Below are 18,050 nucleotides of genomic sequence, written 5' to 3'. Positions count from 1 at the left end.
TATCCATGGGTAAAACATGACAAGATCTGGTAGAATACCCGGATGAGCTGGAATTTTTTAAACTGTGGAGCATTTAATCCCTATTTTTAGATGTTACGAAAATCAAATCCTGGGTTTGTAAGCCTAAATACTTTTTCATTGACATAAAAACCTTTTTGATTATTATTTTCCACGTCTATAGCCACCTTATTAACAAAATATAAAATAGAACAATTAAGGCTACTTCATACTTAGGAATAAATCTTCCAGCCAAGAAAAAAAAAATGCTTGCCTGTGTTCATGTCCTTTGGAGCCTTCAGTACTCTTCTCTGCACTAAACTTTCTGCCTCGCTGCTAACATGTCTCCGCTCTGTCCACATGTGGAGTCACTCAAGTGGAAAAAGAAACAAACTGCTTCTTGTATTTCTGGGCATCAATTTATGATCCCTGAGACAGTGCACATAATCTTCACATGTGCAACAATTGAGTGCATCACCTACAAAGCAGGAGGCCGCCATTTTTACAGGAGAACTAGTGTTCATTACAATTCTGACTGCTAAATCATTCATGCTCCGTTGCACCGCAGCGCCCACATTGGGGTTTTCCCACCAGACTCATTTATGCCTTTTAATAGGATATGGCATAATTGTCTGATTGTGAGTTCCTTAGCAGTAGGCCCCCACCAATCTCCAAGCCCTGTGTCTCTTCGACTCCTGCTGGCCACACTCACATTGACTTTAATGGGCTTGTGTCTCCCGAGTGAAGCCGAGCCTGGGTGATGGAAGCTGAAGGAGCCATAATGTTTGGATTAGCACTACTACTCGTCAGAGGCCCACAGCACCGCTCACACATTATATCATATCCTATACTTTCCTATTATCTTGTTATTAGTATTATTAGAAGTTGCACCATTTCTAGCCCTTACTTAAAGGGGGTTATCAGAGTAGAAAGAGGGTCTGCTTTTTTTTTTTTCTAGAAACAGCACCACTCTTGTTCTGTGTCAGGCATGCGACTGGTCTACAATACTGGACACAGCCTACGGAGAATAGTGGCGCTGGTTCTGGAAAAAAGAAAAAAAAAATATTTTTTTCTTCTAATCCCATACAAACTTTTCAAGTTCTTGATGGCTTTAATTGTCTTCTTGTGTGAAGTTATTTAAAAAATATATATATATATTCTTTCTATGTCTGTTTCTGGGAATGCTGGGCGGCGACCACAATGGCCAGTTATACATTTCCCTCAGGGGTTGTCACTCAACTTCTCTAGAGACCGGATGGCCAAATTTGTTTGATATGAGAGAGGAGTGTATCCCTGCGTTCCAGGGCTGTTTTTGGCATTTTATAGAAGGGTCATTGTACGGAATGACAGGTCTCACTGACTACTAATGACATGGTACTCTGCACCTGCACCATAAATGTGGGTTTAGCCTACAGGATGTATCTCACTGGTGTGCTCAGCGCTCTTTATTGACAGCAGCTGAGTAAGTACTGAGAAATATATATTTTTTAGGCATTTGTAGTCTTTACCTCCTGTAAGGAGCACCTTTATGGTCCTTGTACGTGGCCACATTACCATGGCTGATACTGACCATATCTGGAAAAACCGCAGCACACATTCTTGAAATAGTAAAGTAAACATGGCCTTTTGTTTCACTATAACACAGCGACATTTCGACCCAAGCGTTGGTCTTTCTCCATTCTTAGGTTGAAACGTCGCTATGTTATGGTGAAATAAACGGCTTTTTTTGCTTTACTATTTCAGGAACGTGTGCTGCGTTTTCCCCAGGTTTTGTAAATATACTGGAGTTGGAATGGCTACAGCTTGACACCGCCTGCACCAAGTTTGTACACGGTGAAACTTCTTTCCCTATGGCAATTGACGATAATAACATGTTGATGGGGCAAGGATGGTGAGTATGGGGGCAAACAATCATTAATGCAATCGTTTGTCTCCATACAGTTTGCATCTTGTTAGCTGCACATCCCGCCGAAAAAATGATCATTTTGTGGCCGCATTAAACATCCGATCAGCCGATGAGCGTTTTCTTATTTGTTGGCTAATCACTGGCCATGTTACACGGACTGATGTTTGGGAACGAGCGTTGGAAAGTGCGCTTCTTTGCCAGATCATCGGCCCGTGTAAAAGCGCCTTAAGTCTGATCATTGTTTAAGTGTGATTCTCAAAACTCTGCCTGCACTGCCTCCTTTGGATGACCAGTTCTGAATTTAGTTTAAAAAAAAAAAGCCATATAGTAAGTGAATAAGAAATGGCTACTGAAATGTTGAGAATTACACTGTGGAACGGATCATGGCTGCTTCATGTAGAACAAACGCAGATTGTTTAATGATCTTTAGACACCATTCACATGGCGGTGCGCACTGTACATGGCACACAGGGTCCCTATGGCACTATAGTATGGAGCCGTAGGCACTCTGTGTGCTGTCTTTTTGGTGCCTCGTGCACAGCACCACATTACGGTGATATTCTCTAGAATAAATGCTTCTCGGGAGAATGCCTCCGTAATACGGTGTCCATGAAGCAAGCCAAGATTTTTTTCCTTAAATAAAATCCGACAGAGAAAACCTCCGTATAAAATCGCCCTCCTACAGCTTGTCTTGTTATACAATGACCACTGACTACCCTGTGCAGGTAATAAGCATTCAACTGGTCATAGACCTAACAATCATGATTTTCTGATTGTATCTGGGAGGTTGCAGATCTTTAAGTGTAGGGCCAGCTTTAGGTTGTATGGAGCCATTATACAGCACCTCCTCGACGTCTATAAGGTCTAACTTGACTATATGTGATTAAAAGGATAGGGGATCGCAGTGGCAGATATGGTCTGATATATTCATGTCATCAGATTTCTCTTCATCTCTGTGCATTTACCCTTCTACCTTTGCAAGATTCTGCGTCATCAGACAAATCTGGATGTAAATGGACTAGACTAGAAATAAATTAATAGGTTTTTACTATTTACAGTATAGAGCGAGAAATTAGAACGAGTAAAAATTGAAAAAAGAAATGATGGCTTCTGCTCTGTCCATGGACTATAGATGAGTCTTACCATCTCCCAAGCAATTCAGTGCAAATATACTACAGGTAGTTACATCGTTACAGCCCTGGTATTTCCAGCATTGCCATATACTGAGCTGACACCTTAGGTCAGATAAACATGCATTCCTCGTCCACTACCGAAAATATCCTGCACATTGTGGAGCCGAGCTGCATCGTCTGCCCTGATATTACATACAATGCTGACCATACCTGATATATAAGAACTATTTTAAGACTATTGTCAAAGCACAGATGGAATAATGATTCATATTTGGAGGAGCTACACATTAAGATCTAAGAAATGGTTGCTAAGAGACTTTTTTTTTTTTTTTTAATAAGTAACCAGGCCATTATTGGCAGATCACTCAATTGCAGCACAGAAGCATAGCATCTAGCATATATTTCGGAGGAGGATACCGGAGGCAGGGAATATAGTGTGAGAAGAGATGAGCACTCTCAGCCAGGACGGGGAGAAGAGCTGAAGGTAATTACCTGAGAACTGCATTTGTCAATGTATCATTCTTGCCGAAAGATCTCGCTTACCTACAGAACTATTTCTATACCACACACAGTCATCTGGTGACAGGGGGATCGTCTGCTCCCTTAACCCTTGTTGTGCCATCAAGTAAAACCGTGACAGCATAACATCACTGCAGACCCCCCCCCCAATACATTCGTTCACAACAGATGGACCGCTAAAGAGACAACTTTAACTCCTAGCAGGCTGCCAGGGTATGCTGGGGTTGTAGTTCTATAACAGCTGGATCGCAATAGGTTGCAGGAGATTTTATTAATTTGCAAAGCTGCTGGGGAGTTTGTTACGTGTCCACAGTGTTGGGTTTAATGTATTAGCTGCGAATGTTTTAACGGCTTTAAATTTATTTTAAATGGATTTTGTCCGTGATGCATTTAACAAATTAAGTGGCAATTAAATGAAAGCTTGTTACAGAAGATATTAACAAGTGACATAATTGCATTAGGGGGTTCTGTAGTGATTTTTAGTATTCTTGCCGTTGTTTTCCATCATTTATGGTTCTGCTTCATGTATGCTGGGAGTTACGCAATGTGTGGGCTGCAAGTTTTTTTTTTTTTTTTACAGTTTGCTGCATGTAGGGTGGAGGAATTCTGAGCAGAACTGCAGGCTTTACTGTAAAAATATACTGTGCATGTACATTGTCATTTTAAAATTGTGTCCAGATGTGATGTATATAATGTATCTGATTAGGTGATACCTAATTCATCATTGCAACTAATAAGCAAAATCATCAGGAGGTTTAGATCATGCAGGATAAATGACACCAGATCTGCAGTTTCTTATATTTACACTGGTGCCCCCCATCCACGGAATAATATCCAGGGGGGACTGAAAGAAGTAAATATTAGTGATCTACATGCCAAGTATGTTCAAAGTGATTGTCACCTCCCTACCTCCACAGGAAAGTGAGCTGTAACAATGTCCCCCTTAGGCTGGAAATCAAACTTAACCCCCTCCTCCTGTACATTGTATACATGCATTTGCATTGCTTTTACTAGAAACATCTTATTCACACTGCAAAGTGACGTGCAGACCCTATGACATACAGATTCCCTACCGCTCCATATTACTAAGACATGGGTACTCTGTGTGATGCCGTATATTGTCTTAGTGTATTTCCTAGTGAAAAATATCTCCGTATTTTACTGTCGTGGAAGTCAATGGCTCAAAATATATTAGACTGAAATTTAGACGAGTGTTCCAACAGACACTCACGCCAGGAACTTTATCCAGCATCCTAATCAGGAGATTTCATACCGATATATATCGAGAGAGGAGAAGAAAACACACAGACGCTGCTGGTATGCACAAAAGACTCCTCTGGGGGTTTATTGCTAAACTCAATTACAATAATATAATTCAAAAGGGGTGTAGGCTTGAGGTTAACCAATCAGAGACAATGTGACAATATTTCTTATTCAGCCAATAGCAGACCATGAGAATATTTCAAGTACATAATTATAATTCTTCATTAAAATGCTGACATCAGGTTACACCTGGAGACAAACATACAATGGGATGTTGTTAACTGTTCTTTCCCATGAGGGAGATTACGGCAAATAGTTGCATTTTATGTCTGGGCGTTCAGCTAACCCGCTACCTTTGAATCTATGAAGGCCATATTATGAACACATAAAGATAATACATTTCTTTGAGACTCGAGCAACTATTTAGAGGAAAGGTCATTAAAATAATGGAGAATACATATTTTAGTAATTCGGTATCCTGCTTGATGATTCATAATATAATTTAATACAGAGAATATAATCAAATAAACCATCCTTCACAATAACATACCACAATTTTTATTCTCACAAGTTGTGTATGAATTCGATAAACAAACCCCTCTGCGTGCCTCGGTATAATATAGGTGGCATATGAAGATACAGTATGGGCCCAGAGCATGCCCAAAGATGTTTACTACATAGATCCGTACTATGGTAATGTGTTTGATGCCTTAGCCAACTTAGGTACATTGTTGCCAACGAGGCCGAGACTAAACCAGTCAAACCAGAACCCCCATCAAAGGTTTCAATGAAAATGCTTCCCCTTCTGTTAGGCTACTGCAAACACACAGCCAATAAAAGGTCCCGAGGGCGTCCTGGAACAAAAATGGAATGTGCGAGCGATTTAGAGGCCTCAAAACTGCTGATAGAGCAATATAGGGGAGCGGGAGGGTATTGTAATGATGCCTTTTGTCTCAGTCATGCAAGTTACATGACCGTTCAACTAACGTTTCATTCCACCGCTGCAGTGGTTGCAAGTGCCACTCTCTGCGCTGAGTGACTGCTCTAGCGTCCAATTAGGAGACTGTTAGAGCTGTCACTCAGAAGAAGGGGCTGATAGCAATTTATGAGGTCAGCCAAGGAGCACTTGCACATCAAGTGCCTGCCTCAGTGGCAGTTGCGGCACTGGGGGAATTAAGCATCGATTTCCTGGTCCTGCAACTTGCAAGACCGAGACAAATGGTATAGTTACAATGCTCTTCCCCTCCTCTATCACGCTGTCAACCTTTCTGAGGCCTCAAAACAGCTGACACGTTCCCTTTAATGCCTTATGCACATGACCGTATTGGTTTTGCGGTCCAGTATCGGTGAATCTTCAAATCCGGACCATAAAATGACTTGTCCTGAGTTTTTGCGTTCCAGATTTGCGGCCCCCGCACAGATCCGTGTCAATCCCTGTCGTGTATGTGGGGCCATAAATGTGGATAAATTGCTGCCACAAAAATATGGACGTGTGCATAAGGTCTTAAAGTGGCTTTGTCACCACATTATAAGTGCCTTATCTCTTACATAAGGAGATCGGCGCTGTAATGTAGGTGACCGTAATGCTTTTCATTAAAAAAAAACGATCTATTTTTACCACTTTATTAGCGATTTTAGATTTATGCTAATGGGTGGCTTAATGCCCAAGTGGGCGTATTTTTACTTTCGACCAAGTGGGCGTTGTACAGGGGAGTGTATGACGCTGACCAATCAGTGACCAATCAGCCTCATGCACTCCTCTCCATTCATTTACTCAGCGCATAGGGATCCTGCTAGATCCTTATGTGCTGTCTTATACTAACACATTAACAATACTGAAGTGTTTAGACAGTGAATAGACATTCCACGGGATGTCTATTCACAATCTCTGCACTTCGTTACTCTATGGTAGTTACAGCAGAGGAAACGTGATCTCGCGAGATCTCGCTGTAAATGACAGGTTACAACGAGATCACGCTTCCTCTGCTGTAACTACCATAGAAACAGTAACGAAGTGCAGAGATTGTGAATAGACATCCCGTGGAATATCTATTCACTGTCTAAACACTTCAGTATTGTTAATGTGTTAGTATAAGACAGCACATAAGGATCTACCAGAATCCCTATGCGCTGAGTAAATGAATGGTTAGGACTCGGAGTGCATGATGCTGATTGGTCACTCATTGGTCAGCGTCATACACTCCTCTGTACAACGCCCACTTGGTCTAAAGTAAAAATACGCCCACTTGGGCATTAAGCAACTCTAAATCTAAAATCGCGAATAAAGTGGTGAAAATAGATAGTTTTTTTTTTATAAAAAGCATTACTGTCACCTACATTATAGCGCCGATCTCCTTATGTAGGAGACAGGGCACTTATAATGTTGTGACAGTCTCTTTAAGCTCTTTAACAGAGACTCATTGATTACCTCTGCATCTGCCCCAGTGTCCTTAAGAAAATTGAAGGCTGCATTTGCACCTCATAGCGCAAACCTGAATAGATACAATGGAAATCATATTGGTTGCCGATGACAACTATTGTATCTTTCATAAATAAGCTCTACTTTACCAAATTAGTCCCTCCCCAGTGGGACTCCCAATCTAACATATCAAGCTCTGAAACACACACACTAGGGCCAAAAATATAACAGGCCAATACATTGGCATGTTTTTGAAGGATAGGAACTCTTGGAAGGTACTGATTCTTCTTGTGAAGATCCAACTGATAGAGAGTCCTAAGGGCACTATAGAGACTATTTTCTTCCTACTAGGGGAGAGCTACTTTGCGTGCTTTTTCCCAGCTGGATCTCTGCTCAGAGAATTTGTGCCCTACTAAGAATTGCTACAAAGGCATCTCACCAGAAACCTGCTCTGTACTGATGAGGAGCAACAACTCCAAAACAGTGCTGTACACACACTGGTGTCTCTGGTTTGGCCGATAACTTGAGTCATGTTTCAAGGCTCTGTAAAGGTTTGGTAGTTGGTAATTACATATTGGTCTGGCAGGAACCCAGGATCTTGTGGCTTCTAGCCTGCAGTGCTGTCCTATAAGCGACCATAAGCTCCTATTTTTTTTTTACAGTGTGATTATATAGAAGTTGCTGTGAGCACATGTCTAATTAGCCTTTAGGTTGGGTTCTATGATGTACTGTTTTCTCCCCCAAGAACTTTGCCGCAAGACATTTTAGAGTTCTTTTTAATTAAATACTTTTACCTCTTTAATGTCAGAAAAATATTCTGACATTGAGAACTTTCTAGATTTGACTAATTCATGCAATTACCTCTACCCTTTGACCAAAAGGAATGGTAAATGGAGGTTCCTATTTAATGAATAAAAGGCCTTATCTTAAAATTACTTTAGTGCCTTGGGTTATACATGTACCTATCTACAGGTGCATTGACCATAAAGGATTAACTTTATGGTGACCGAGAACACTTTGAACCTTCGTTTATTTGCTCTATGTTGCTTCTCCCTACCTTTAGTATGAGTGTAGGGCCGGCCTTAGGTTGCTTGGTGCCCTGTGCAATACCTTCTATGGAGGCCCCCCATTTCATGATGTACCATCTAGTGCCTAAGTAATATAATAAGGCAGTGCCAAAATAATATCGCACGGTCAATAAACTAGTCAATGTATCTTTATTCTGTGCTGCTGCCTTTCCAAGGGTTTGGGCACCAAGTGCTGGATTGAGGGTGTTAATGCTCATGTCATCAAGGTTGGTGGTGCCCCCTTCAGTATTAAACAGCAATGCCCACCCCTGCGACCACACAGGTCGCACATCCCTAAGGTTGGTCTGCATGGGTGAATGGTGAAGTGAAAGCGGAGCTTTCAGTCGCTGAGAGCTCCCAGTTATGGTGGTTGACTGAGAACCGGTGATGAAAAAGGCCTCCCCATGGATTATGTTAGTACAATGCAAACCTGGGCAGAATGAGAGCCCACCGGCCTGGTAACATGTCCTATATTTGTCAACCTGAGGGTGAGGCAGAGAAGGGACTCATCGAGCCTCTAAACCCCAAGGGTACACATATGCCTGGCTACGACTCTGGCCATCCCTCAGATAACACAGCCGGTCAAAACAATGCAACTAGAATCTGACATAGAAAAACCGAGGAAAAAAATAAATCTGGTCTTTCCTTTCATTTTCTAATATTTATTAAAAATTATTTGCCAAAAACAATAATACAACTATTTATTTAGTTATATATTCTTTTTTGTGTGGTTTTCTTTTACACACATGATCTTTTACTTGCACAGGAACAGGAACAAATCAGGAGATTATTTAAATAATTGGACGATTTTTATATATTAATATTGTGAGTCTTCTGTAGCTCGGTGTAATTGAATTTCTAGTGAAGTAATGGCATGCATCTGCTAAATCATTATTTGTAATGACCCCTGTACATAGGATAAATCACGAGAGTATCGCTCCCGCTTTATAGGCAGCATATTTAGTGGCTCTAATCTAAACTGGTTATTCTGATAGTGGGATAAATGGTCCTTGTGATTTATTTGCTTTTTTATATTATAGGCATTAGTCCAGTATTGGCAGGGATATAATATGCTCTGTGCCCGTGAGTGAGTGGAGTTTTCCTGCAGGTGGTATTTCCCAATCATTGAAATAGTTTGATTACCCCCTACGCTTTTATAGATCCACGACACATTGGGACCAATTTTTTAATTTTGACCTGAAGTTAGACAGGATAAAGGGTAGGACTACAGGGTGACTTTGGTCGCGGGACATGAAGATCGCGACATTGCATTGTGACATAGCAAGTAATGCTTGTGACTGTACTTGCGTTACTACATGCGATGTGATGATTCCACGATGTAACAGTCTTGAAAAATCCAGCAAATTTGATGCATTTTTGTTTGCAGATTGCAAATCACAAGCAACTTTTCCAGCACTTCAATGTGAGTCTCGTGCGAATAAGTCAACAATTTTTTTTTTTCTTAGGTGTGTTTAGGATGTCACAAATTCTAAATAGCTTGCGACTCGCAAACAAATCTCACTAAACTAGTCGTGCGGTAGCCAGTCAAGGTCAAATCACACAATTTTTCAGGTCACCCGACTAAGGCTTAGTTTACATCTGCGTTGAGGTCCCGTTCTGACGTTCCGTCGGAGCTTTCCATCAGAACGGGACCCTGAACAGACACAAACTGACACTAACGGAAACCAGAGGTTTCCGTTTCCATCACCATTGATTTCAATGGTGACGGATCCGGTTCCCATGGTTTCCTTTTGTCTCTGTTGTGCATCGGAGTTGACTACGCTATTGCTTCCGGCAAAACGACGGGTCCGGTGCACAACAGAGACAAACTGAAACCAATGGTGATGGAAACGAAAATCTGGTTTCCGTTTATGTCTGTTCAGGGTCCCGTTCTGACGGAAAGCTCCGACAGACCGTCCGAACGGGACCCTGGCGCAGATGTGAACGAAGCCTTAGGTTGCCGTATAGTTGAAGGATAAATCTCCCCCATTGTATGCTGATTTGTTCAATTATTTATTATAATAGGAGTCAGAGCTCCATTTCTTTGCTGCTGAGCATCATTTTCTCACCGCATCTCTGCATACAGTACTCCGTTAAATATTTCGATTTTAGGAACGCACCAAGGATGCAGGCACTTTGAATGGGCCACATTTACCAAATATCAGTAAAACTAGCCTTGTTATCCATAGCAACCAATCAGAAATTATTTGGGCGCTACCTAGCTAGCTCTGCGCTTGCAGAATATATTCATTAGGAAACATGAAGGACTCTAATGAATAATTACAATGCGAAACTCGAGTTTTCCTTTAATTATTCATTATAGCCTAAGTATCTCATAAACAGCGGGAGTTGCAGCCTGTAGTCTTCCATTTTTTTGAGAAAATATCAGGGACCAGTAGGACCATAAAACTGGGTGGAATTCTATAATCTGCCACAAATCTTTGGAGAAGTCCTGAAAATCATCATATGTGGCCATAACTTTTTGTGATGCAAGATGGATTATGGAGTTTCCACTTCCCATTTCCTATCTGTGATACTTTTTTTTTTTTGGCATAGGGAATAGATCTTGGTAAACCACTGGGAGAGAATAGTAGCTCAGCGATCAGTTTGTAAATGGTTTCTAGCAGCTGTTTATTTTCTAATGTTTTAGTATTTAGCATCGTCAGGCCATTCCATTCTGCGGCACCAGACGTTGTTTCACGGAGACGTCTCATTATCCCTTGATTCAGTGCGTTCATCCAGTGTCGCTGCTCCTTGATTAGCACTTGTGGGACGTTACAATGGAAAGATGTCATGTGAATATCAAACCATATTACAGGGCTGAAAGAGAACCGACAACCATTCACCATCAAGTTGACAAAACATGGTTAATCACTGCTCTGAAATGTGTATTGAAGGAACCTTACAATTATAAATAAAAAAATATCGCTGGTAATTAGAGACTTTGAGTTGATACGATTTCCATTCATTGTTGTCACTCATAGCTGCGTCTAGGAAAGATGAGTAACTACCAATATGGCACAATATTACGGCTCGGCGTACATACCATAAAAGCAGAGCATCCGACTGCTATGGGGCCCTTGTAGAAAGTGGGCCCAACCCTGGTTAGTCCAATCCCCTTTGCTATTGGGTTAGGCTATGCTTACGCGGTCACCAGCATAGCATCTTCCCATATAAACAATGGAAACCACAGCGGAACCCAACATACCCCATTGTACGTCAAAGGGGTTAGTCTAGCGTCAGTGGTATCCGTTATATGACGTGTTGTGGCTTCTGTTATGAATGGAAGCCACAACACAAGTGTGAACATAGCTTTAGAGAGTGAGGGTAGGTAACTGGCCCACGGGTCATAGAAACGCTGTAGAGGGGGAAATAAACACCAAGCCCTTCTGTCCCACCACCATAATTAATGGCATATTTTGATCTTTACTATTTATGCCACTTCCCACAAAAGTTGCCACCTAACTTGCCCAGACTGACGAACCTGCTTAGTTAAATAGCCATCTATTGTGGCATATTTAGAGTCTAGGAAATCTGGTACACCTAATCTATGGGAGCTGTAAGGGTATGTTCACACGTAGATACTGCAGATTTTCTGCAACGTATTTCATTGTGGAAAATCCGCTGCATAATACAGTAGTAGCAGAGTGGATGAGATTTGAACAAACCTCCTCCACACGCTGCATAAAAAAATCAGTAGACAAAAACATTCATAAATTGACCCGCAGCATGTCCATTTATGCTGCAAAATTGCTACTTTTCTGTTGCGGGTTTTCCCAATTGAGTTCAACGGGAAGGTAAAACACGCAACAAATCACAAATGTTGCCATTTTGCGGCAGAGAAGCTGGGATTCCACCGCAAAAAACACAACTCAGAAAAAAAAAAAAAGCTTGTACTTACCCAGATCACTATACTTCTCCCTCCAGCTCAGCCCCGGGGATGACGTTTCATCCCATGTGACTGCTGCAGCCAATCCCAGGCTGCAGTGGTCACATGGGCGGCAGCATCATTCCAGCAGGCTGGACTGCATGAAGGGACATGTCGCCATGACTACAGCCAGGGGTAGGCATAAGGTTTTTCTTGGGGCCTTTTTTTTTTTACCACTGTTTTCCACAACGGACATTCCGACCAAAAAACTGCACCACAATTTGGTGCGGTTTTTCGGCCGCAATTCCTTGTGGGTTCCAGTGCGGATAACCTGTGTACTTTTAGGCCCTATTCACATAGTTTTTTGTAGGCCAAAAAAATTTGGAGGCAGATTTTAAAATGCCCACGTTTTTTTCACTGTGTTTTTTTGCCCGAAGCCGTTAAATCTAATGCAAGGACCGCCGGCTAAAAATGCTGCAAACAAACGGTTAGAAATGATCACCGCGGGTATTTTCTGTCTTCAATTGACTTCAATTGGAGGTCAGAGGCGGAAACCACGGCAAGAAAGTACATGCCGCTGTATGTTCCTGCGAACAGCCAAAAGGCGCCTGGGAAAAAACACCTCTGTCTCCTATTGAAATGGGGGGGGGGGGATGATATCGGCAGTTTTTTTGGCGCTGATTCCAACGCAGTTTCCTGCATCAAAATCCACACAAAGATACTCTGTGAACTGACCCTTACGCAGTGTATTCGCCCTGTGTGAACATACCCTAAAGATGACTCTATTGGTTGTCGCCCAGCTTTTCTTGACTGAAAAAGAGGAAATGCTCTTTCTGTATCACGGCAGATAAACCAAGTCTTCTGTGGAGCTTGTCTGTGTTTGTGTGTGCGTGGACTTACTGCGATGATTTACAATTATAATTATCTTAAGCCCAAGGGTTACTTAGCTCATTTTAGCAATAACTCATACTCGGCACCTTTCGCAATGGTTTATTTAATAAAAAAGTGATCGAGCGGAGGGGAGCAGTTCATTGGGAGCCAGGCTGCGGCAGATGCTATTACAATCTGCAATCCCAAATACTCAAACGGAGCACAGCTGCCCGACTGCTGCAGGTACAGCTGCTGAGTGCACGGTCTGCTTCTCATTCCTGAACTTTTCACATTCGTTTTCAGTGCGATAAAAGAGCCGTTGTATCTGTCATCAATGAATGACATTCTATTTTCTCTATTGCAGGTTGCTATAATAGCTGGGAATTTCGAGCTTGCTGAGTTTATTAAAAATCACAAAGAAACTGATATTGGTAAGTAATCACATGTGGAAACTGCTGCTTTTCGGATACATTATACAATGTGGTCAGATACTGGAGCCAGCTTGGCCTCTGTGCGCCAGTTTCTTTAGTAGTGCACTGCAAGAGTCTAGTGCACAGAGCTCCTGTTCGTGACAGAATTCTAGCAGTGGGTCTCGGAGCTTGACCGTAAAGGAGAACTCAGCTGAAAATTCATTTCTGGGGTGGAGTTTCCAGTGAACTGCCCTTAGTTGCTGGGAGCCTTATTAGGCAGAAGAAAAATCTATGGATATTGCTCGAAACTCCACCCAGAGCTTTTCCATGGAGTCCTTCTTTAAACTCCCTCCCCCAATTACCCATTTATAGCAAATATAGCATCTAATGTATTTGTAGCATATCTTTATCACTGAAGCATTTTTCCTCTATAGTAAGTTATGGCATATCGCTAGGATAGGCCATCACTTACTGATCGATTGTGGTCCCATAGCAGGGAGCTCCCACAAGCCGGGACCCTCTGCTCCTTCGCAGTGTTTTCCTGCACATCAGGTGACTGGGAGCTCCGCTGTGCAGGGAAACACAATGACAGAGCAGTAAAATATGATTAAAGGGGTTGTCTTAACAAAGATATCCCCTTTTAGAACGAAGCAGATTATTTTGTTGGGGGGAAGCCGCGGCCAGCCATTTATCATTACATGGCAGCCATTCATGATAATAATGTAATATATGGCCAGGTCAAGTCTGCCAGAAGGGGAGCTGCTCTTGCAGAGTGTCTCTCCGTTCTGGCTTATATTGAGGCTTCTAGGATGTCCATATGCCCTAGTAGGCATGGGGTTGTGCCTTGATCCTTCAGGGAAAGCTGAACTATGTACAAATGTCATGTTTTCAATGTACAATAATTTAAATTCTCTATGAAAACATATGAGAAAATAAGAGGGACATACAGAAGCATCCATATTGAGAGGTTAGGGGCCTGACTGGCAGCAGAGAATATGGCTTTTTTGTGTTAGAACGATGTGCTCAGCCAATCTATTTCCCTTGTCCAAATACACTCACCGGCAAATGGTAAGTGCCAGGCTACCCATCCATGCAGATGTACGTATTGTCCCACATAGCCCCATATAATAGCAATTTATTACACACTATTATATCCCAGGCTGCACTGTTTCATTACAGACATCTCTTCTAACAGCGAGCTCTTATATGAAACCCATACTATTGATTTTTGCTTACATTGCCATTACTTATATAACATTAACATATTCTACAGCGCTGTACACCGATCATGATCAGTCTCTGTCCGGTGTGGTGCTCACAATCTCGCACACATATTAGGGCTAGTATCCTGAGACAAGGCAAGCAAAGGGAGAACATACAAATGCAGATATTGCGCCTGGTTGGAATTGGGCCCAGGACCCCAGTACTGAGACAGCAATGCTATTATTGATTAGGTTGGGACTACACAGTTGTGCTTGGTTGCAAAAAATCCAACTGTGCTCGGGTTGTAAAGTGACCTGCAGCCTTGTTTGCCACAGGAAAAGTTAAAATCTTGTTGCAGTTCTCCTGCACTTACCGCCGTGGAGCTCAGGTCTAAATGCAAGTGCGTCTACACTATTTTTAAATTGGTAGGTGTCAGGATTCAAGCCCATAAACTCCTGTGTTCCAAGTAGTGGCTCTTTGCATTGAGCCGTCTGAAATGGTGGGCAGCTCCACCGCTGAATCTCGTGATTCCTAGTTTCTTGTGATTTCTGCCTCTCTGGTTTCATTACCTTGATTGATCTGAAGATTCAGCTGCATACTGTAACTCCAAAATGGCTGAACAATCCTGCCCCCAGTTACAGTAGGAAGAGCAGCTCTGGAGAACAAACTTCTGCTCTAAAATGTGAAATTCAGTTCAGGCGAAAGAATAAAAGAATTTTGATGAATGTCTACTTAGATGATTTAACTATTTGTGTATAGACATGCTGTAAGGCCGAATTCAGACTAACGGAGAGTACGTTCGTGTGACGGCCGTTAAAGCAATGGCCGTCACATGGATGCATGTATTTCAATGGGGCCGTTCACACAGCCGTTGTTTCAACGTGCCGTGTGAAGGGTCCGTTGAAAAATAAACCATGTCCTATTATGTTCCGCTTTCACGGATCCCTCCATAGCCTCAATTCTATAAGGGATCCGTGAAAACAGAACCCGCACGGAGGCAGCTCGGACATGAAAGACTTCACGTTTTTTCACGTCTGAGTTTCCCCTCGTTCGTGTGAATCTGGCCTAAGAGGGATTATTCCAACAGCGAGAGGGTGTCAGATTTTTGTTTGTAACAGAGGCATAGGATTGGTTATCTATTAACCCGTTAGTGACCGCCAATACGCCTTTAAACGGCGGCCACTAACGGGCTTTATTCTGATGCATATGCCTTTTTACGGCACTGCATCAGGATAAGTAAATAGAGCCAGGGAGCCGTTAGTATCGATCTCACCCATTTAACTCCTTAGATGCGGTGCACAATAGCGTGCACCACATCTGAGTGGTTTTGGAGAGAGCGAGGGAGCTCCCTCTCTCTCCCACTGACACCCGGCGATGAGATCGCCGAGTGTCTGTGTCTCCAATGGCAGCTGGGGGCCTAATAAAGGCCCCCAGGTCTGCCTGTAGCGAATGCCTGCTAGATCATGCCGGAGGCATGACCTAGGAGATCCTTGTCCGTTTTAAACGGACAGGGAGTAATACACTGCAATACAAAAGTATTGCAGTGTATTATAATAGCGATCGGAGAATCGCATATTAAAGTCCCCTAGTGGGACTAGTAAAAAAGTTTAATAAAGTTAATAAAAAAAAAAAAATTAAAAACCCACTTTTTCCCCTTACAAAATGCTTTACTATTAAAAAAACAAACTAAAGTAAAAAAGTTACGCATATCTTGTATCGCCACGTCCGTAACGACCCAGACTATAAATCTATTACATTATTTAACCCGCACGGTCAACGCCGTAAAAAATGTAATAAAAAACTATGGAAAAATTAGCTGTTTTCTGTGAATCCTGACTTTAAAAAAATGTGATAAAAAGTGATCAAAAAGTCGCATCTACTCTAAAATGGTACCAATAAAAACTACAAGTCTTCCCGCAAAAAAAAAGCCCTCATACAACTGCATCGGTAGAACAATAAAAAAGTTATGGCTCTTCAAACATGGAGACACAAAAACAAATAATTTTGCTAAAAAAGCGTTTTTACTGTGTAAAAGTAGTAAAACATACAAAAACTATACAAATTTGGTATCGTTGCAATCGTAACAACCCGATGAATAAAGTTATTGTGTTATTTATATCACACGGTAAACTGCGTAGATTTAAGACATGAAAAAGAGAGGCGAAATTTCAGGTTTTTTTCTATTCCCACCCAAAAAAAAGTCAATAAAAGTTAATCAATAAATAATATGTACCTCAAAATGGTGCTAATAAAAAATACAACTTGTCCCGCAAAAAATAAGACCTTATACAGCTATGTCGACGCAAAAATAAAAACGTTATAGCTCTTGGAATGCGACGATGGAAAAACGTAAAAAATGGCTTGGTCATGAAGGTCTAAAATAGGCTGGTCATTAAGGGGTTAAATTGTCCTTTGATCAGTAGTTAGCGCATCTTTCCTTCTATCTTCACTGTATCTGCGTTCTTGCGCTCCTTACCCTGGATATTTTGGAAGGTTCCTATTGATTGCAGTCTCATGACTGAGCCTTATTTCATGTGCTCTGTGCCAGTGGTTTACGTTTAATTGCTCTTGTTGTTCCTTTCCAATTCTCTGTGGAGCTCAGATTTTATGAGAGAATGCCAAGCATGGAAAATGTTTATTTGGCATTTTGATAATGAACACACTGTATTAAAAATATTTGCTGGATCATCAGATTACTAGATGGCAGCAGATTACTGCAGGAGGCAAACTTGCCTGAAATCTTTGGTGAATTGGTCTTGAGGACGCAAGAGGCCAGAGCTTGTTAACTGAGAGAACCCGTCACCACTTTTTCCCTTATAAAATAAACACAGGGGAGTTGATAGAATCGATAAACAATAGACTCTGTCACCACATTATAAGTGCCCTGTCTCCTACATAAGGAGATGGGCGCTGTAATGTAGGTGACAGTAATGCTTTTTATTTAAAAAATCGATCTTTTTTCACAACATTAGGAGCGATTTTGGTTTATGCTAATGAGTTTCTTAATGCCCAAGTGGGCGTACTTTTACTTTCGACCAAGTGGGCGTTGTACAGAGGAGTGCATGACGCTGACCAATCAGCATCATGCACTCCACTCCATTCATTTACACTGCACTAGCGATATAGATATATCGCTATGTGCAGCCTCATACACAAGCCCTAACATTACTACAGTGTCCTGATAATGAATACACATGAAATCCAGCCTGGACGTCATGTGTACTCAGAATCCTGACACTTCTGACTCTTTTTTTGTGAGATTCCGGCAAGTGAAACCAAATCTCGTTTAGCTCCGTGATCTCGCGTGATCTCACAGAAAAGAGTCAGAAGTGTCAGGATTCTGAATACACATGACGTCCAGGCTGGATTTCACGTGTATTCATTATCAGGACACT

The 18,050-nt window shown here is 41.8% G+C and overlaps 1 protein-coding gene across 4 annotated transcripts in view; it reads left to right on the top strand.

The window, feature by feature from the left end:
* The window catches only part of SHANK2 (SH3 and multiple ankyrin repeat domains 2), a 474,104-nt gene that overhangs the window by 173,421 nt on the left and 282,633 nt on the right, over nucleotides 1–18,050 (top strand). For all 4 annotated transcript variants that reach the window (XM_075837984.1, XM_075837983.1, XM_075837982.1 and 1 more), the window contains exon 10: nucleotides 13,407–13,473. In XM_075837984.1, coding sequence (XP_075694099.1) covers nucleotides 13,407–13,473 — 67 coding nt within the window. The remainder of the gene's footprint in view (nucleotides 1–13,406; nucleotides 13,474–18,050) is intronic.

This window comes from Rhinoderma darwinii, chromosome 9 (assembly GCF_050947455.1).
Source record: "Rhinoderma darwinii isolate aRhiDar2 chromosome 9, aRhiDar2.hap1, whole genome shotgun sequence".
NCBI lineage: Eukaryota > Metazoa > Chordata > Amphibia > Anura > Rhinodermatidae > Rhinoderma > Rhinoderma darwinii.
The sequence above is the reverse complement of the archived record's forward strand: the minus strand, read 5'-3'. Positions and strand labels throughout refer to the sequence as shown.